Source organism: Harpia harpyja, chromosome 13 (assembly GCF_026419915.1).
Source record: "Harpia harpyja isolate bHarHar1 chromosome 13, bHarHar1 primary haplotype, whole genome shotgun sequence".
Classification (NCBI taxonomy): domain Eukaryota; kingdom Metazoa; phylum Chordata; class Aves; order Accipitriformes; family Accipitridae; genus Harpia; species Harpia harpyja.
The window spans coordinates 12,542,549-12,565,361 of record NC_068952.1 but is presented as its reverse complement, the minus strand read 5'-3'; the positions used below and the strand labels follow the sequence as shown (position 1 = coordinate 12,565,361).

Sequence of the window (22,813 nt, the reverse complement as noted above, 5' to 3'; positions counted from 1 at the left end):
ACCTGCACACAGAATATTACATTCAAATTCTATGAAGAACAAACAAATTTTACTTTGTATTCAGGTCCACAGAGCTGCAAACAACCTTACACAACAGAAATATTGCAAATAAAAAACAACACAAAAAACCCAACATTTGAAGAAATTCTGAGGTTGTGTTAGAACTTGGAACTTTTTTAGTTATCTTCTTTACTTACTGAAAACCAAGCTCTTTCCTTCATCATTTTCATACTATTTCATGCCGTATCACGAGAAAAACATATGTACTTTTACCACTAACATATGTCAGTATGATAGAGTAGCTGAAATACTGTATTTGAAAGTTTAAAATTAAGGGAAGCTACTACGTGGAACTATTTAAAGAATATTTGTCGTCTTTACTAAGAAAGTACCTCCTGTTTATTTTCATGAAATACTTTCAGGATGTGACTTCTTTCCTTGCAGTTTCACTTAACTTACCTTTTCAGTATCTATTCCTCTGGACATTGACCAGGTGGAAACGATGTAATCCATCACACGTTCACTCAGTCCTTTAGGGACCTGGTAGAGCTTTAGAAAGTCTCGGACACTGTTCAGCATTTCATGATATCTGTTTGTATTAGCATACATTTGCTGAAATATGGTTGTCACGTTACCAAAAATGGTTGCATACAGAAGGGCTGTAAAAAAGAAGAAAAACAATAGATATAATACATAATAAGTTGTGATCATCAGTCTGTGTTTCACTGTGCTGTAAGACAGGAAATTGCCAGGCCCATAGAAATTCATGCAGTATCAGTGCTTTGTTAGGAAGGCCTGATGAGCACAAGCATTTTATAGGTCACCTTCAGCACTACAAATTGAGGACCACCACCTACTTTTGTGATGGCGAGTCCTGCAACACAACTATTTGTCATTGTCCATCAAACAATTCAGTAGTATCCAAACCCTTACAGAACCACAATAGAAGACACAAGAATTTTAAGACAAATAGCTGGACAGCAAATACTTTAAAATTTCATCTCTGGTTTATAGCGTCTGTGTTGAAATGCCATCAGTGACAGATTTCCAAGCTTTAAGTGCATTACCACAGTAGTAAGCCGAGTCATCATTACCCACCTCAGTGTGACAACAACAATGCCTCAAAGCAGAAGATGGAATATGTAATAAACAGCTACCATGCTCAGTGATTTATAGATGTAAGTTTAATAATACATAAAAATTCGCATTATGTTTTATATTCTTCAGGCAAAAGAGCAGCAAGGCCTGAGGCAAGAGCTCGAGCCCTCAAAGGCAGACTGCTGCACAGCCCTTCTGACTTCACTCAACACAGTTGTGAAGCCAGCTGGTTCATCAGGATGGGTTTAAGAATAAACATGAGAGAGAAAAAACAGACAGTATTTCCAGGTGTGGAGAGAAGCAGATGAAAACACACAGGACTTGAGAAGATCCGCCTGCCGAAGCCCAAGACAGAACAGCAGGCTGGTGGCAGTCTCAATGGTCATCTTTTGATGGCTTGCAGAGGCTGGGGCGGAAGCTCTTCCAGCCAATCCAGCCCTGAATGAAAGGGAAGGACTGGAAGCCTCAAGTGCAGTTTTCCTATGTTGTGAATCAGGTTAGTGATACGTGAGAGGCCGGCTGTAAAGGGAGACGAACAGTCAGATGGCAGATGCACCGATAACCACCAGTAAGTGCTTTGGCTTGCTGAGGAAGTTCTTCCTCTTTATCATTTCCTATCCCCCAAAACAGGCACCAAATTGTCCATATTATATCTCTTCCACTCAAGATGAAAATAAATAATTGAGAAGTGAAATTTTAAAAAATAAGAAAATATTTTGCCTTATCTAAATATACCCTAAATAGACCTTTTTGCTGTTTATTTCCTCCCTCACCCCCTCTTAAAAAAAAAAAAAAAAAAAATCTATTCCCTCATCCCATTAATTCCTTTGAGAATGCAGCTATTTATTCAGGTCAGTATTATAGGCAGATATCCTTAAGCCAACTAAAATGCTTTAAGGTTTTATGACCAACAAAAAACCTTTGATAATGTGCAAAAGAAACTTACAGAACTGTCTTTTCCCTTATCACCAAGAGATGTAATTTAAATTTAGACTTACTCAAGGCCTTTACACTCCTGATGCTCTATAGAATTCCCTCTTGATGCTGTATGACTTCTTTTCTTTTTATGAGTTCCTGTAGAGACCAGCTCTCCCCCTTTCTAACTACTGCTCTGTACAGACGGGTATAAAAATATATTAAAAATGTGCAAACTCAGTTTAAAAAGAAGTGGAGTATGAATAGGGATACAGTGACCAGAAATGTATAGATTATTTCTCTGCTTAACCTTAACTCATGCCTGAGCTAAACCATACCAGGAAGTCTGATGCAATGAGTACTGAAGAATGAAGAAATGCTTAAAAAAAAAAGATTTACTATAAATGCTCCTTAATCCATGAGTATTTTGTGTTTGAACAGCATTACCTTTCCCTATGTCCTGTTTTGCTCTCTGTTATGCAGATGCAAACACAACCCCACAATATTGCTACCTTAGGCCCTACTTACATGGACTTTTACCAGGTTCCCTAACAGAACATGAACCCAGGGCCTCCAAAACTGCAAAGTCCCACTGGCAGGACACTGCAGCAGCACAAGGCACTGAAAATAGGTGACAGTTTAGGAAGAGGGTCCCAAGCAAATTCTTATCTGCAGATTTCTGGGCAACCATACTTGTGTGCATACAACTATCTCTTGCTCTCTGGTGAACAGTGAGACCTGAGGGTTCAGTATCTTGGGATGTATAGCTCTATGCCAGAAAAGGTAAAATGGAGTCCCTACTCTGTCCCGTTACTGTCCAGCTACATGAAGACTAAAGAAAAACCAGAAATTTGGTTCCTCACTTTGATTATTATGAGGCAAGCAGTCCTAGAGCAATTTCCACTGCAAATTGCAGCTACTATGCTCCACTACGACAATTATTTTGGCAAGAAAAATTATTCCTGCCTACATTAATTTTTTATTTTTAAAAAAAATCCCCGAATTTACAATCCTTAATTTATCATTAGCTAACCACTTTATTACTATTAAAGACACATTAAAACCAACAATTTTTGCAGCCTAATATTGGGTAGACACTTTAGCATATTAAACATTGACCTCTTCCGCACAGAAATAGCTTGCTGTGTGCCTTTTCTTCTTTTCAAAGGAATAATGAAATGAACCCACTGCAGTACACTGCAGGCCAAGAAAGATTTCAGAAACACACACTCTACTACAGGAAGACAGTTGGGCAATTTATGACAGAGCACAATCTCCAACATCTCCTCTCCATGAATGTCAAGATCCCTCAGAAAAGATAGAGCCCCTCACCCTTACATTAATATTCTTTTCTGACAACAGATAAAGAAAAACACATTGTCCCCAACAATGTGGCTACTCATTTACAATGCAGTCTGTGTCACCCCATTTAAACCAGTGTTTAAATAACGTCAAAGATAAAAGCATAGTAATTTCAATAGCCAATTACCCGCACAAGTGAATCATGAAGGTCAGACACAGGTTGGAAAGGTCACCAAATCATCTGCTCCTTTTAATAATGTAACAAATAAGAATAGAGACATAAATACAAGTCAGTGCAGGTCTCAGCTACCACAGTAAAAGATCTGGGATGTCATTTTAGAATTATAAGAGGAAAAATTTCTATCTGTAAGAATGAGAGGTTTGCAATTATCCCAATTACAGATGTAAGTGCTGCATGCGGTTCCTGAGATGAATCATTAGATTGATGATGATTTGTTCAAAATGCACTCGTTCAAAGCCCTTGCATACAAAATGTGTGCATAAAACCTATACAGCAACAAGAAAGACCAACATCAACTAGTGAACAACTTCTTACATCTTGCCCCCAAGACTTGCAGTGCTTTCTAAAACAGAACTGCCTTCACTTTCACTTTCTGGAAAGCTGATCCAGAAAGTCTGTCTGCCTGCATGTAAATTCCCCTTAACAATGAAAAACCCCAAACAAACGCCTTTTACATACTTAAGGAGCAGCCTGTGCTAATCTAAATACCATTCAAAGAGCAAGCACCTGGATTTACAGACAGTAGATGATTTAAATGCATAACTGCACTTTTGTTTCACTAACAAGTTCCTAGTTCACAACAAATTATTGAGTTCATAGATGGCTGAGAGAAAGCACAGCCTTGAAAACCTGTTGCACTATATCACGTCTCACTGAAGATGAAACATAACCATAAATTAACCACAAAAATTGCATGCCTCAAAGGCATTTTTCAGATAACACGTTGTGAGGTCACACAAAATTAACATTGATCAGATAAAAAGAAAAGCAGAAATTAATAATTGTATGGATTATAACACAATTATATGAGAAAAACACATTGTTTTTAAATGTGCAATTAGAACCATGTAAGAGCTTATAATTGCTTGAGATTAGGGGTCTTGATTAGTGATAATTATGCCTACTTATGGGTAGACAGCATGCAGTTAAAAGTAAAACACTGAACTGTTAATTACAGTCTGCAACCAAATACCAAACTGAACAGGTATCTATCAATGAATTGTTTACAGCACTAGTTTAGATAGAATTGTTATTTGTAGTGTTGCAACTTGAAACCAAAGCATCTAAAGCAAGATTTACTTATCAAGTATCTATATAACCTTCTAGAATAGTACAGAATTAAATAGGTTGCCCCATTTTCTATCAAGACAGATGCAGAGCTGCTTAATTTGCTACTTCTTAGGAAGCGTTGTATATTATAAAGTTTCCTATTTCTAATCTTTTCTCTACCTTTTATTTTTATTAATACAACGTATAGAGATATAATTTCATTTAGCTAGTAAAGAATAAATGGAAACAATTTAGCCATAACCTGATAGGTCAATTAATATTATGCACTTCATGAATTTTCACAATATATTTACATAACATTTTCACGTGGTATAAAACAAATTACAACTGCTACTATCTTCTTAGCATGTACATCAATTCCTGAATTTCACAACTTGGGGAAAAAGACATTTTTTTAAGTGAAAGTAAATTCCCAGAGGAGCTGTCCTCCATGCTGTTCCAGTGACTGCTAGATCCTGCTCTTCCCACAGCTCTCTATTCTCCCAGACTGAACCAATACACTGCTCCACCTCCCTCCTCTTTCACTCCACCAGCTTGTAATTTGCACCTCAGCTTAGGTACCCTACAAGCAAAAGCAAGGCAGTAGCAATGGCAAAGATCAAAGAACTGGCACACTACTGTCAATTGAGCAAGTCTAAACATCAATTCAATGGCAAACAGCGAAGCAGAAAGACTGACTAGGCCTTAAGGGACATGAGCATCAAGCTATGTGGCAGAACCACTTGACTTCTAGGATGAAAGATGAGAAACCACCGGCAAATTTTGTTAAACTCTCAGTCAAATCCTACCGCAAATCTTCTCACACTCATCACATTTGCTGAAATCATCCTGTGACAACAGATGGGACATAGAAGGACCACACTAGGCTCCAGCTACAATGAAAATGTCTCCCCTGCAGAAGGATAGGCCACCAGTGAGGACACAGTTGATAAGGGCTAAACAACAGCACATCAGAGACGTGATTTTTTTTTTTCCTCTTCCCATCACCAGAAAAAGCAGGAACTGCAATGAAATGAAAGTCAGAGACATAAACAAAGGAACAGCTGGTCTAATAAGCCACTTAAGCAACTACCAAGGACTAGAGTAGTAGAAACATCTGTGCACCTTAAAATAGGCTGTCTGCAGTGTGTAAGGGCAGAAAGGGAAGAGTTAAGAACAGCTATGGAACAAACACCACAAACAGCTCCCACTGCTTCTCTCCTCACACCCTTTCCTAACTCTACAAAATAAAAGCAGACTGCTACTACTGCAGCACAGACCCACAAGCAAATAACCTCCTGTTATTTCAGGGACTTGAAACCACTTACATTTTGCCACTTTAAAGCTTAATGTGGAAGAAGAGAGGTAAGTGTTGGTAAAACACCAAACCTTCCAAAGATGCTGAACTCCAGCATCCCTCAGGACGCTTCAAAACTGAAGTTTTTTTACTTTGATTTGATCTGGTAGCACCCACACAGCTGGTAGCAGCAATCACAGGTGTTCGGCTCCCAAGAATTCCACAAGCCTGGGCATTGTGGGCAGCAGAAATCTCTAACCGTTTTTGCTTATGCCTTCAGCATGTTTGGGCTGAGATAAACAGCATGGGAAAACACACAGACCAAAACTGATCAGAGGAGCAATCAGAGCCAGAGTGAATAAAAGCCAATAAAACAAGCTTCAGCATCAGCCCTGCAAGAAAGCTCCTGGTTGCAAAATTAAGGAAGAGTCTGGTCGTACATTACATTTGTGCTGTAAAGGGAAGCCAACAGAAAATGACACATGCATGACACTGAAAGGAATTAAGAACATCCTGGATACAGAGACTTCAGGCTGGTAGACTTTGAAATCCCTAACCACGATCTTCTCTCACCTTCAGGAAAACAGGGCTGCACGTTCATATTCTATAAACAAACAGCACTTGCAGACCAATGAGTTCACATGACTCTTCTCAATTAAATTATCAGAAGGCATCAATATTTCTGTACCTCCACTGACTGGTTAGACACAATGAGGCAACATCATTTTACATCCAAAGGTACATCATAAACCAGATATGAAGATACATGTTTTGCCTCAACTTACAGGTAAATTCTTCAACCTGCCGGATAGCCATGACTAACTGCAAACACAGTAATGCTTAGTAATTCATTGAAATTAAGGCCTTAACCCTTGATACCAAAGACTTTCAAAGAACCATTACAGTTTAATCAATGAGTCCACAGAAAGCTCCTTGCGGAATCAAATTTTGTTTCAGTCAAAGTACAACAATATGGGAAAGCAAGAGCAACAGGCAAGAAGATTTGCAAGGGGAAACGTCAGCATGATTACTCAAAGGTAAGACCAGAGAAAAAGGAAGATAATTCCACAGAAATGGCGCTTTCTGGTTACCTCTTCGTGTTTTATCCCCAGCAAGATAGGTTCATCTCTAATAAGGTAAGACAGAATGGCCAGGAAACATACTGATTTTCACAACTAGTTAAAACAACTAAAATTCCTGTAAAGAACAAGATATTTATCAGAACATTTTCAGGAGGGTCATAAAGGGTTTTAAATGTGGAGCAGGATCTTGATGATGCTCTATGTTTTAAGCATGTGTACTTCAGTGAATGCTAAGCCTTGCTCTAGCGTAAGCCAATTTGATTATCAAGAGGAAACTAACTGTACAAACAGATTACAGCTGCAAAAACCATCTGTATTCCAAACAAACAAGGCCAGACTCACCAGTAGGACACTTAACAAGGGATGACTTCAGGTCAATGTATTCACCAGTGGGTTTTAGCATGATGAGAATTATTAAAATGGCAAAATCTGATTAAATCCTCTGCAATGTGCAAGAAAGCACACTATTTTACTGTTTTGTAGAATTTTATGGACAATAAAATTTAAATTGTCTAGAAAATTGAAATGGATTTCCATTTCATTCCCAGCACTAATGAACAGATCACCATTTAAATGACAACTGAGCCATTTAAGGGCATCATTTTTCTTCTACAATTTATACAGAGTAATGCATGGCCATTTTCAATTACTTGGTTAAAATTAAATCTCCAGATACTCCTTCTAGGTTTTTACTGACTTGCACCAATATGAAGGCTTTTACTTTGAAAGCTGTTTTTTTATCTACCCTCAACTTATCTGAAATGGTTACTCCCAATTAGAAGCAAACTCTCATTTTTTAAAAATCTATTACTGAAATAGAGCTACACATAAAAAAACAGTTAGGAAAAGATTCAAGAAAGGAGTGAATAAAAATGAAAAGTTGTTCTCTTTTCATGTGAAACTGCTTACATACAGACTTTTTATGGTTCCTCTGTCTACCCTATTTCCTCTATGATTTGTATGATGTTTTCCACAAAGCCTTGCAGGAAGGAAATCTAGAGAGGCTCGAGGAGATCATCTTTTACCCAAACTTTCTGGCCCTTTCCCTACAATACTGCCACACGTTCTCCTGGGCTTTGTACTGCTGGCTCAGGCCCATTCCTGTTGGCAATTGCTGAGCCTGATTTTGCAATAACCTACCTGTGGCCTTTGAGAGTTCAGAACTGGATCTGAATTTTCTACACCAAAGCCATTATCCAGCACTTACGCATACTGAATTCTAGACTGCACTTCCCCCCGTCATTGATGCAACACAAAAGTTTGATGGCTGAAGTCACTTGCTGACAACTGCCCAAGCAGCATTCTCCAGTGTGATTACTTTTGGTCATTGCTCCAGACCTCATTTAATTAAGGTATCTTACATTCGAGTGAGATATTTAGAGTAATCCTTTGTTCCCAATGATAAATGGATTCAGGTAGATTCCTCTACTCCTACCAGAACGCCTGTCTGGAAAGTTGGTAGTTGGCTGCATTTCTTGCCGAGTATGTTCAGATCTGAATCCACCAGTGAGACTACAAGGAGGAAGGACCCAAGGCGTCCCCTGAGGCTGCAGTGATCTCACTTCTCATTAGGCTTAAAACCTCAGCTCAGCTATGCACTTAAACATAGGCTTTAAACACTACTCCATAGGTGTGAGCATGTCTGCCTGTGATTAAAGTTAAGGACACAGGAGAAATACTGAGACAAAGCAGCTCTCTTCGACCACTAACTATCATTCACTGACTTACAAAAGCTTTTGCTGTCCATGTAGCAAGTACATCACAGTCTTTTTTTAGGCTTTGCCTTCTCTGAGAACAAAAGAAAAGGTAAAATTTTAATGCCTAAAAATTATCGCAATATAAAAGCAGGGTGGGATGAAGGTAGTTTGGTTTCATTGTGAAGTGAACCAGCGGTGGGTGGTAGAGTGCTGGCCTCACCCAGCCAGCTGATGTAAAAATTGCACATCCCTTATCCCACAGATTCCAGAGAGAAGTAACTTCTCTGGATTAACTACATTGTCCCCAGACCAGAAACTAGTTAAGCAAAACCCTTAAAACAACAGAAAGTGTGTAATTGAGTCAGAGCCTGGGTCTCCTGTAGCTTACCTGGCTTACACTCACTAGCACCCTTCAAGCTGACTTTTCTCCAAGCAGTCACACTGCAAAACAACCAGGGATGGAGACATTGGCTGCACAGAGAGGTTGTGTTAATCACCAAGGAGCTGTCAAGCCTGTTCAGTTGACAGGCCAGGCAGCTAGGGTTAAGAGCATGGCTGCACCTGACGGGATGAATGGATACCAGAGTTAAGGACAACAATTAATTCTCAGTTCAGATTGACTTCGCTGGGAAATTAAGCCCCTAAAGCTATTGCACTTAACTGGACTGTGCTGTACTTGACTGCTTTGCTTCTCCGCAGCTCAGTCTGAAGTTTCTGATGCAATAACCTTGGTAAGCCAAGCCCCCGGCGTGTTGTTACTTCAATAACCACAGAATGACTGCAAGATGCTCTTCAGCCAACACCGAGTGACCTGCCAATCCTGTCTTGCACATGCACATCTTTTACTTCTGGGTGCAACAAGTACAAACAAGTTATGTGACTATATACCATACAGGGTTTTCAAATGCTTACCAAACAAACCTAAAGACAAACTGGTCCAAAAGCTTCCCTTTTCTGGTGTCATTAAATAGTTACAAATATTTAATGGTGTTTAACACAAATCAGAATACTGAAGTTTTTTATTAAGTTGAGTAAACCAATGAGGTCTGAGATAAAGATGACATTCACAGATGAAAACTAATTTGAGGCGGTTAAAGAGTAACTGTCACTGGAATGACTAGGTCTGAGTCATGCTCCTCCCACACACTAATCACAGATATGCTTGCAGACCAAAATCAATAGGTGCACACAGTATGTAAAGGAATGTGAAATGGGAAAAGCTCATAAAACAGCGTCTTCTCTAGAGGGCCTGCTTTACTGATGAGTAAAAAGATGCAGGTTAGTGAAGATGCATATGGCTTATCAAAAAAATAACCAAAACAACTATTTGGGTTTTTAATGAGAAACCATGGATGACTGCATGTGAGAAGAATACTTTTCTCTGGAGTGGTGAAGAGAGTTATAGACTAACTTTCAGAAATGGGTAATCGTTACTGTTCCTTTGGCTCCAAACTTGACGATGCTTGTCTTCCAGGCTGACTCTGCTGTTTTATTAGAACTCAGCAGGACTAAAAGCTGCAGTAAAGGTAAGCATGCATACCGCTGGGAGTTCCACACCTAACTTCTAAAAAAGATACATCATTATATTAAGGGGTAGATGTCATTGCATAAGAGATACTGCCTGATTTCTTTTTAAAGCAAACATTACGAAGAAATCATTTGACATTTAAAAAATGTCAGGTAGCTGCGTTTTGTGCTTTGGTGAGTTTGTTAGCAAGCCAGCACAAAATGCAAATATATTTGCACATATACAAACTTGTACAATCAGAAGTAATGATGTAGTAATAACCCACTGGGACCTTTTTAGAGAACTATACGGCTTGTGCAGTGCCTGAACCCGTGAGGCACACAAGAATGGCATTTGCAGATGGTAATAAGCTGAAGCTGGCCAACAGAAAGTACAGAGGACTCTCAAAGGTAATGAAATACCTCTGTCAATAATTTGCAGCTACAAACCTCATCCTGTAATTAGGGGCACAAAGCTTTTCCTTGCTTAGGGAAGAACAATTTAGGGAAGACTGCAACCATACTCCCTTGCAATCAGTGTACATCTGGGATACAACAGGCCTGCGTTTCAAATCTCAGCACAAGAGTAGAGACCTAAACTCAGGTCTCCCATTTTCCTTCACCTGAAGGTTACTGGGTATTTTGAGAGAAAGAGAAAGGAGAAGAAAAGAGGTTTTACTGTTAGACCTGTTCCAGTCTCCATAAATACAGCAGGGATACGTACCCAAAATTTCCATATCCTTGGAGCCTTTTAACCATGAAGTAATTGATTAGAATGGGAGAGGCAGATATCTCTGGCCATAAACACAGACCTCTCTGCTCTCATCTCTCCACAAACTAATGCATTTTCTGGCAGGCATGCTCTGGGAAGCTTTACTTGGCCAGCCCCAGCAGGTGGAGAACACCTACTACTAACCTAGCTCTCCTAAAAGATCATAGGAAAAAGGTAATTTCTAAGATTGTTTTAAGTGATTTCCCATGTGTGCAACAACAAAGTCTTAGGGACCACAGGAATATAAGGTGACTGTAGCAATTGGTAAAAGTAGCCAGAATCTCAGTTTAAGTTAGCCCTAGTACATCATCAGGAGTCATCATCTGTTTATCACTGTGATACAGGGCACATAATATGAGAACAATGGCTCCTCCTGAACTTAAATCCTGATCTTTGGATTCCAAAATGAAAAGTCCTGACAGTGCAGATCCCCACTCTCTGCTGACGCAACACTGGATCCAGCCTAATACTGCAGCAGTCCCAAAGCAGTCATTAAGCAAGCATTCCCTGATAATTCTTTCAGGTCAGGGATCACTTTCACAACATCAGAGGATTTCTAGAAGAGTTTTTGCAGTTATCACAAGTCTTTCCCTTGTGTAAGCACTGAAGAACTTGCCTTCTGTAATTCTCTGCCACATATATTATCACCTAAGTAGCATCTACCAGATCTTCTTAAATTCTACCTTCCCACTGATGGAGGCAACAAGATCTTAGAGCTCATACAGTAACTGGAGACTAACAGTAGGAGCTGGGCAAACAATTGTCATAAATATATTCCATGTCATTCACAGGCATTGAAGTTATCAAATTATAAAGAAGTAAAAACTCAGGAACTCATTTTAGCATTTAACTTAACCTGCATGCTCACCTTTTAAAAGCTATGTGAAGTGAAGAACTGTTTGTAAGCTGTGTGTGCTACCATGAATTTTCATTTACCAGTCTTAGGAACAAGGCAAGGATAGAATGCTTCTCAACAGCTCAAATTTTTTATATTATATAGCTACTACTGGCTGAAAGATATTAATGATTCTTGACAGAATACTTATCTTTGATCTGTTGCTGTAATCAATCAGCACATGAGCACCGGGCTATTAAAATATTTTTCTGTCAAGCTCACTTGACATGCTTTGACTGGTACACAGCCACAGTGCTGGTTTGGGGTTTTTTTTATGTTTTTGGTTTGTTGTTTTGTTCATTTGGTTTTGGGGGGGGGGTTGTTTGGTTTGGTTTTTTTTAATAACAGAGTCTACCTGCAAACCACACGGCTAGATTTTCTGGGTAAGCGTCTCTTGAAGCTGTCCCTAAATATCACTCCTGATGTTGAGCATTCAGGATCTGGTAACCATGGTTTCAGCTCCCTCTGACAAATGTCCCTCTGATGGATAACAACCTATTCTGCCTTCCTCCATCTACACACGCATACACACACACTCTTCTTTAAACCATTTCCCACTGTCAAATTCTTGTCATCTACCTGGCCCAAAATTACTCTTCATGCTTCCTTCCAGAAGTTCTGCCCTCCTGTTTTCTTTCACCTCTTCCAATTTTCTATTCAATACTCTGTCTTCCTCCAGCCTTTCAGAAACCTGTCATGGGAGCAGTGATTTAGCAGTCTCTCTGCATCACAGAGCCTGCAAAATTTAAATCAACCACTTAGCAGACCCATCAAAGAGGCTGCCAGACCTTCTTGGCCTCAAAAGAGAAGCCTAATGACTAGGAGGGAATCAAAGTTAAATTAGATGGTCAAGAGAACAGGGAGTCTTCACAGCTTGGAGGAGGGGAGGAAGGGGAGGGACAGGGATGTAAGCCTAAATAAGTAAGAGGGGGGATGGAGGAGCAGAAGGGGAAGGTAGGTGAGGTTAGGAACGTGGAACACAAAGCACCAGATGATAGCTGAACTGCTGAAAAATATAGAGAGAGTTTAAATGTCCAGTTTTCTGTACAGGCTTGCCTTTACTGAAACCAGTACCTCTGAAGTAAAAAAGACACACTTCAGTAGCACTGCAGAGGGAGGGAGTAGCTACACAGTGGTACGGTATGTACAGAGCACTGAGTAAAAGGCATTCTGCAAGATGTGAAGAGTTAGGGAGGCAAGGCAGGCAAAGCAGAGACACGGAGCAGTTTGCATAAGGTCATACAGGGGAGTGTGTGACAGAGCTGGGAACTCAACCCAAACCTGCCAACTCAGGTCCTCTCTCTCCCCTGTGCACTAGAGCCCCCAGTGGCTCCCGCACTGTACTTGCGGTATTTTTCAGCACTGATGAGATAAGCAGCAAGGTTTTTTTCACCTTTTGCTTTGCCTTTTGCCTATCAGCTTATTTCCTTTGCAGGCCATAACATCCATTTTCTGTGTCCAGAACCTTCTGCAGTTTCTAGAGGATAACAAGCACCAATTCTCTCTGAACGTTTGGTAACCAGCTCCCAGGAGAAAACAGAAACACTGTCTCTGGGTGAATCTCCATTTCTCCAGGAAAAAGAAATTGTACCAAAAGTCTGCTTAATGAAGAAACTGTTTGAGTTAAGACAACATTCACTAAGATCAACAAGTGAAATGCAGCAGTAGTAGGCTGAGCTGTGGCTAACAAGCACTCCTAAAAGCTTTGTTTGAAGAGTGTGTCGGCATTGTGGCTGCAATGCAAGACACTTTAGACTGTGCAAGTCAGACCATAGAAACACAGTGCTTGTAATAACAAATAGTACGGTGAGAATGTTGTCTTTGCTAGAGGCTAATGAAAATAAATTGCTCATTTTTTATATCTTAAAGCAAATACTCTGTTATTTTTATTTACTTTTCTCCATTTTTTCAATGCTGAAAGCTTAGGCAATAAGCCAGAAAGATGAAAGAATAAACACTTTAGGACAAGCCAAGGGGACTAGACAACAAATCCAGAGAGATTATCACAGAGGGCACTAAAGAGAACAAAAATGTTGGGTCCTAACAGTATCCTTCATACAAAGCCTAAGTAAACAGGTTGTCACCACCAGGGTGTGAAAGGGAGGGATAAAGTCCTGTGTGCTGCTCTGCAGACTGGCAGAAAAGAGCTTCAAGAGCTTCTGCACAGCCACAAATCTCTTCAGAGCATTTTCACTTGCCCAAATTCTTCTAATCACTGTGCCATCAGGGACAGCATCCATCCATCTAGAGATCACTGCTCCACAGTTGGAAGGAGAGGAGATACTGGTTCTTCTGAGCATGCTGCCAACATCTTGAACCATTTTTCCTCCCCAGCTGTGTGGCTCTATTTTGCTAGGAGCCTTTCCTATTTGACATTATTTTTCTACCACTGACAAGGTAGAGATGTGAAATCCTGAACAGTTCTAAATGTTACCCCATTCCATGCTTCATATTAGTGTGGTCTGAGAAGGGTACAGGAAGGAAGGAAATTGCTCGGTAAACCATTTTTGACTGGAATCACCATCAGGATTCCCAAACCAGAATACTCAGGACTGTGTTTTCATGTTTCTAATCAAAGTGCAGCAGGGAGAAAACACATATGTGTATCACTCAGAAGGCAGCAGATTCTTAAAGGAAGTCTTTTCATACTTCACCCCACACATTAAGAATATGTTTCCCCTTCCAGATGATGATCACTGTGACCTGAAAATCTCCAGCAGTTAATGCCCAGTCCTGACTCCCTCTGCTGGTACTTGCATACAGTGTCCTCTACCTCAGCCTTAGAAAAGGAGCAATGTCCTTTAGCGTATCCAAGAGGAGTGTGATAGTGGGAATGTGTTGTCACAGCAGTTTAACGAAAAACTATAAATATTTTGTTAAGCATTTAAAAAAATGCTTTGGAATCTTCCGAGTGTTCATTATCTGGGTTTTTTTCCTTCCTGTATTATACTACCCTTGTACTGTCTGATAGACTTCCAGCTAAACTAAAGTTAGAACAGAATTAAGTTGTAATGAATATAAAACCTTTACTTGCCTTCATCCATGGTTTCATAATCCACGCAAAAGGGACAACTGCTAATAAAAGTCTTTAAAAAAACCAAAACACTTCATCAACATTACAATAAGAGTGAAAGCACAGAGAAAGCTTTAAATACTAGAAGTTGCAAGTTGGAAGTGTGGGAGCTCATTAAAAAAAGCACTGCACAAGAATGCTCAAGGCAAATGCCATTCAAACTTTTTCTACTCTGAAGTTATTTAATCGTCACAGCAATCACATGGGATAAGGCAACGTATAAAGGAATTGGCTTCTGTAGGCTTGCTGCTGTTCAGTCTTCTGGAAAGGTATTCACTGCAAAAGTGCCATCAATTTAAAATGCTTCTCAGTTCTGAAAAGCAATCTTTCTAACCTGAGGCTTGATACTTCAAGCTGCAGAGCATCCTCAGCTGAAACAAGCCAAATGACATGGGGCTTCTGAGTGCCCCAAAAGACCAGAACACCAAAATAGGAGCAAACTTAAGTATTCAGCAAGTAGAAATACTTGTTCTATACACACACCTTCCCCCCCCCCCATTCCTTCTTTTTTGTGTGTGTGTCACCAATTCCAACAATCCACCATTAAGACAACATAGTTCCTGCATTAGTTCTTTCTGCTTATTCCCTGAGCATTAAAAGCTAAGCTAGTGGGCAGCGTCAGGAAAGTCGGTTTCCACATAATATACGTTTGCATGGAACTGCCCAGTTTCCCTTTTCACAGCATTTACAATCACATAGACCGTTCTGCACAGACTGGAGATGAAAACATGCTACAAAATCAGCATGGAAATTTTTATAGGCATATAAATTATTACATTTAAATTTTTATTTTATATATATAATTATATATAAATTAATTGCTACAAGGCTGTGGACAAACCAGTCCTAGGCCTGTGCTTAAGTACTCAAATTTAAAAGATCTGAGTTATTCTGAAAAAGGTGTAGCAGCATCAATGTTGCCATAGGACTCACTCCACCAGAGTTACAGTCCTTTCTTGCTGAAGTATCTGTTTCCTCATTGCTTTCTGTCAGCTAACAATCCATACGGAAGACCTACATTCCTCCTTGCTTTCAGGAAAGCCACAATGTATCCCAGCCTTCGCAGCTGTATGTTCAACAAATTGCTGTGAGGGGACACAAGTGTGGTTGGACTACAGGTGCTCGGCTGAGCTGAACCTAGCTGCCATCTCTGATGTTCAACTTCTAGGCACAAACCCTTTGCATTGGCTTTATGTGCAATGCATCTCATTTCTAAACTAGTACCACGTCCCCATGTCCACACCTCCTGCTCCCTCTAAGTTACTGCCAGAGTACCCCTGATGAGAGCTACTCAGTTCAAGAAGAACTAACACAAACCACCAAGTCATTAAATGATACAGTCTGTCACCAGGCTCCCATTCAACAGCCCCATATTTGCAGTGTGTTTGAATTGCTGTTGCCTGGTCTATAAAGCCAGTCCAAGGGCTAGAGCTTTTGCACAGATAAACAACTAGACAACACGATGAGTGGGAAAGGAAAGGAGTTTCTTCACCGACCAAGTCCTTCTCTCCCTCATAGGTACTTCAAGAAGAGCAGCAGGCAGGTACCCCTTAGCTGACAAACACTGAACCACTAGACTGACACTTCTGCAATGAGAATTAATAGCCACTGCAATATCTCCATGCAGGAGATAAAGGAGAAGCAACCAGAATTGAAGAGTGCAAGATTTAATCAGTGAGTCTCTGCCATTATCTACTTCCAAGAAGTCAAAATGCTACATTTCTTTTCTACCCTGAAGTAAATTTTAAAAGTGCTTTCCACTGAAAATCCACAGGCTTACCGATTTGCACCAGATCTTTGCAGACTTTCTAAAGAGCAGAAACACCAAAATTCACCACTCATTTCAATATGGCTACCAAAGATGGGAATATCTCATAAAGCTCAGAAACAGTACCTTCACTTTCCTATCATGCTATGCCACTGCTGGTTCTGCCAGAGCTGATTCTGGAGTTCGTTGTAGCTCACCTCCCAAATCCTGCCCCTTTACAAGTCAACAGCTCTCCAAAACAAGCTGTGATGCAAAACAGCTAACTGTACCAGGGGGAAAAAATTATATATATTTTTATATATATATATATATATATATATATATATAAATGCTACAGCAGCAAAGCAAGGCTTAAGTTTTTCTCTCAGGGTCTGTGCATCCAGCACAGCATCCATAAGCATAACACAAAGTGCACATATGCACCAAAAGTCAAATTAGCGTAAACTGGTGCAAAAGACTCTCCCACCACCTTGGAGTCACACTTTCAAGAGCTTCCAAAGAACAGCAGTATAGAAGTTGATCAATGACATTTAAAGTTTTACAATAGGGTTTTAATAAGAGAAAGTTTAAGATTAAGGGGAAAAGAGTCAGCACAGTGTTGGTGCCGACACACTTATGTCAGTATCACACACTCATGACTCAACTCTGCCAACCCAAACCAGCAGGTTTCAGAATGACCCCAACTGAGGGGGAGCCTGAAGGCAAATGATTAAACAGCTGCTGTCCAGGACAAGAGTTTAATTAATGTAATCAAACCCATAATTAGGTTAATTGCAGCACGCAGACTTCACCAATCAACTCACAAATTGCCAGTCCCACATATCTAAAAATCAGTGCCTGAAATCAAGTGCACACAGCACTCTCCGGTATCACAGCAGGCTAGAGAGGAACACAGCAGAAGGGAATTTACTCCCCAAAAGAAGACACAAAGGAAGATGCTTTTAAGGATCTCAGCAAACAAAATAATGCAAAAACCTCCAACTTTAGACAATACAAAACACACCAACAAGTCGCACTTGGCTGACAGACAGACATGCTAACAAACACCTGTGCGTAGCAACACAGCTTGGGCAAAGTCTAGCATAGAACTGACTGTGCAGAAAACCATGTCTGTACTCTTTGAGGCAAGCTTACAAAGACAGAGGTACCAAAGATCAGCTTAGCTAACCCAGTAGGTACATACTGTCCAGTATTTAAAAGTTCAATCTGTCCCTCACCTACCACCTTTTCCCAGATGCTCCTAAGTTTCACACGTGCCCTGGGCTCCAGGCAGCACCACTCCTCCACCAGATGCTACTGCTGCCGCAGCTGGGTGGCCAGCCCATGCTGCTTCTCCCAGTGGGTGCTTCCCCGTAGCACCCAGATGTGGTCAGCCTGCCAGGCTGGGCCACAGGCACTGGCAGCTAAAGGGTGCCTATATGTCTTAGCTTGTCCTCAGAGCAGTGGCTTTCAGGAGCTAAACATGCCCATCTTTTCCTGAGTCACACTAAAGTCAGGTATCTCCCTGTCGCTTCCATGATTCATTCTCCTGTGATTCATCCAGAGAAGGCAATACATGTAATTTTTATGTCTATTCAGCACTTCCACTGACATTAAACTATGTATATGGCTAGCTCAGTAATTGCATAATTTTGTGTGTCTTTCAAGGTCAGCATTGTCCAATGGGTCACTATTAAAGATCCTTATATAGTTGGTATCTTTCTTGAAAGAAGGCTCAGATTTTTTCTAAGAATTCTCCTCTATGAGTATTCTCTTGCTGCCAAATTTCAATTTCCAGCCCTGCTGTTCTTATGTATCTGCTCTGAAGATCAAAATCTTGCTTTGTTAAATGGACAAACAACACCCTTGCTCTCAGAAATGGCTGACCTTGATTATCTCAACTTGGAAATTGAAAGATTTAGAAAGTTAGGAACATGAGTCAAATGGAAAATAGAAGGAAAATGTGTAGACAACCCTAATTATAGATGTTGCTACATTTTGTTTCTAACACTACTGTGATGGCAGCAGACAGATAATAGCAGTAAAATCAAAAATCGTAGGAAGGACTCAGAACACAAGCAATAACATAAAATACATCATCAGCCTGTGGAAGGCACAAAGCCATCAGTAAAAGAGCTCTTTGTTTTGGGGTTGAGATTTTTTCCCTTTCTAATGGGAAGACACTGGTCCAATCAAGCTGTTTTGAATTGATGATCATAGTTGTTATGCTCTGTTTACTTGTCTGATTGTAATTTTTGAAGTCCACAGTCTGAATTACAGCATACCCAGTGTATTCACTACACAATGATACAACACAGAAAAGCACAGAAATCACGCAAGGAATACAGAAGCACAGCATGGTTTTGTTGTTGCACAGGTATCAGCACTAAGCTTATCAGCTGATACTGGGAAGGTGCAGTCATGTCTCTCACTAGAAAGACTGCATATCTGCAAGTTGCAGCTCCTTGCTGACAGGACCAGAAAAATCAGTATCAGCATTGAAAGTGCAGTTGTTTCCACAAATAACTAGGAGGTTTAAGCTGGCAGAATTAGCCTATGCTACTAGGCTTCTCTATTAAAGTTTTTCATTCACATTTTAACTTTTACAATCCCATCTAGATTTTCTCTATTGAACATCCTGCTTAGGTGCCATTGACATCTAGGTATCTACATCGTTAACTTGAAAAATCATATAGTCTTACGCCTGTCTTACCTCCTGTTGTCCAAGGTCAGAGTTTTCCAGTGGGTCACCAGTATAGATAGTTATAATTCTTAAGGCCAGGTTCATTGGTTTTTATAGGTGCTAAGTACTCATAGCTCTATTTTGCATCAGAGGCTTAGCAACATAAAGTCTGGTTTACCATGTACCAAGTGAGGAAAATCAGAAGTTAAAGCACAAATGATCAAGTACCCATGAAAATATTGGTCAAAATAACTTGCCAAGGGTTAACAGAAAAATGCTATAACAGCACATGAAATAGTCTCTAATTCTGTCAACAGGCAATTTTTTGTTTGAACATTCAAAACTGACATAATTTGAAAATCTGCCCCAATAACATTTTATGAGGAAGAGTAAATCCATTTACACGCAGAGATTCTGAGTCAACCTGAGAAGAAATCCAACCCTTCAATGAAAGATGTTTTGCCTTCCTATTTACTGCAAAAGCTCTCAAAACACTGGCAGCTCCTGCAGGGTCAGAGCCTTTGAAACTCGTCCTGGAACACTTCAGTAACAGCACCGCTGGAGTCAGCAGAGGAGAAATCTGTGCAAAAGTAAAATCTGATCCGTGGGGTAAACAAGTTTTGTGGATTGTCTGTTGATTATTTCTGTCAGCTGGCACATTTATATGCTGTCCTCTCTCTCCTAGAGGACCTGATCATTCAGAACTGGGGCACAGAAGAGCAGCTTGCTTTCCCTACCCACCCTGGACACAGGCTCAGCCCAGGCTCTGGAGGAAACTTGCTGTTTCTCAGCTATAATTACAGCAAGTGCTCTTCTTTCACTTGAGATGAATCTACAGCCTGTTGAACTGTGAGAAGCAAGCAGTCCTGCAGCATTTAAAATGACCTGCAACTAATGGGCATTTCAAACAGCAGGTCGTTTGGGAAAGTAGCCCTGCTTTACAAGAATGCACTTGGTCCACCAGGCAACCAGTGACTGACGGCAAGGTCCTCCAAAGCTGTTAAAACAGAAGTACTACTGTGTAGCTATTGAAAGACAAAGCTTTTCTGTTAGCAACTGGTGGGGAATTTGGCTGTGCGGCCTCAGGCAAACATTACAGAGTATCAACCATTTTGTGCATCACTGCATAGAAAGTGGTACAGAACCAGATACTTTCCTCTTAAAAGTATAAAGCAGTACTCTCTGGCAGTATAGGGTTAGAGACAGCAATGGAGGAGGAAAGCAATGCTAGCAGCACACGTACATGCACAAATATAGCAGTCTCAGATTTAAGTCCTTTTTCCTCCACCCATATTGCTGCCTTCTGGGAAGCAGCTTCTTTCACTGCCCATTTACCCAAAATTAATGAAACTCTTCAGCCACCTCCAGTGCTACCTTAAAGCCTGGGCCTACAGACCCTGGCTCCAACACCTCCCAAGCCCTACCAGGCCAGTACACTATGTTTGCATATTGTATGGGATATCTGCCAATACCCAACATCAAAAGCTTACAGAAAACAGCATTTCTCATTCATGTGCAGCTGCCAAATGCTTTCCCAGATTCCCTCCCCACTGCTCTCCACTTCTGACACTATCTCATATTAAATCTCTGCTGAAGAGAACACAGCCATGATGTGGCTTACAGAACAGCTGTAGGAAGGAAAATGCATAGCTACTACTATGAGGACAGTATTTATGTCATAAACACTGATTTATGCATGTTTGTGCAGAGTGTGCTAGGCTAGAAAGTTAGTTCTGTTCCTCACCAGTTCTACCACAGCTACTCCCCTTAATGCATCAGAAGACAAGCTTCATCGCAGACTGCTGTCCTTCTCAACTGAAGGCGAACAGCTTGAGAAATGTGGTTGCCCTCACGATCTCGTCTCTTCCCTGCTTTTCTGACCCAGTATTTCACTGGCCACTGAACTACTGAACTGCCCATTTCATGGCGCTGCGGACCCTTGCAATCATCCCAGTACTCCATGTACTGAACCATTCATACCTTTCTGCTACAGTTGCCTGCTGCATCATATTTTCCATTTCAACCCAAAGTGGTAATGACTCAGAACATTTTCTTCTGTCTGGCTGCCCAATGATACAACACAATGGTCCCATAAAACAGTAGTCTCCCCTCCGGTCTTGTGTATTATTGAAGTCTGTGTATGAATAAAAGAGAACTCTATTCTGGATCTGAACTACACCCTCATGAAGGGAGATTTCTTTTACATGATCAGAATCTCATACACTTTGTACAGTACAATAATCAAACCTGATAAAATCAGTACAGTCAACTGGCCATACTTACTAGCATGCACTCCTCCTCACATAAATAAGTATTTCAAATTCCCTTTTCAAGTCTTTGTCTGCTTCAAAGCATCATGCTTCAAACCATGCTCTTTCAGCTGCAAAGACTGAAGAAGAGAAATATTGCTCATCTGTTGGACTACAGGTCTGTAACTAGTACAAGGAAACAACCATCTTAAACATGCACTATGTAAGATTCTGTGTATTTTGGGAAGCAGTCAAAAAAGAAGTTCAAGAGTTTGAAAAGGAAAGAGAAGAAACCTTAGTTTCAACTTCAGGTTCTATTTCTCTCTCTCAAAGCCCCTTTTGTCCACCCACACACACCCCAGCATGAAAGCAAAAGCAGCAAGGGAAACTCAGTAGCTACATGCTTCCATCTCACACCTGTCAGTGCATTTACTAACAGACCAGCAGGAGTCCCAAAAACCAGATGGTCAGCTGTACTGCCCTGAACGGACAACCTTCTGATGCCATCACTGAAAAACAGGAGCATCCATCCACTTGGCAGCTCCAAGTCATACCCCAGAAGATCCTTGGCAGTGTCACACAGATCTCTGCCTCGCAGGTACTGCTGTTCCCATAGTTCTAAACACAAGTGGAGAAGCTTTGATTGACTTGTTTGTTGTAATTTTCACAAGGAGTGTGCTGTCTTCTCTTATACCAGCAAGAAAAAAAGAAAATTCTGACCCACCTGCCTCTCCCCTTTTCCTGTTTTTCCAGAAGACTGCCCTCATGGTCAGACAGCATATTCCAGTGCCATTCCCAGCCTGTACTGGGGACACAGCAAGCTCAGGTATCTCTCGGAAACACCTACAACAATGCAGGCAGCATGGGGAACAAACAGGAGGAGCTAGGAAGACTATGTACAGTTACAGGGAGATGACCTCATTGGGATCTCGGAGACATGGTCAGATGGTTCACACAACTGAAGCCCTGCAATGAATGGACACAGGCTCTTCAGGAAGGGCAGGCGAGGACAGCGAGGAAGGGGACTTGCCCTTTATTTGAGAGAGCAGCTGGATGCATGGAACTCTGCCTGGGGATGGGTCAGGAGCCAGTTGAGAACTTATGGGTCATGATTAGTGGGTACACCAACACAGGTGCCATTGTAGTGGGTATCTGTAATAACACCTGTTTGCATTTTAGCAGAACTTCAAGCTCAAGTTCTCACAC

The 22,813-nt window shown here is 40.7% G+C and overlaps 1 protein-coding gene across 1 annotated transcript in view; it reads right to left on the bottom strand.

The window, feature by feature from the left end:
• The window catches only part of KCNH1 (potassium voltage-gated channel subfamily H member 1), a 194,470-nt gene that overhangs the window by 104,830 nt on the left and 66,827 nt on the right, over positions 1–22,813 (bottom strand). The window contains exon 8 of the mRNA XM_052805900.1: positions 460–659. Coding sequence (XP_052661860.1) covers positions 460–659 — 200 coding nt within the window. The remainder of the gene's footprint in view (positions 1–459; positions 660–22,813) is intronic.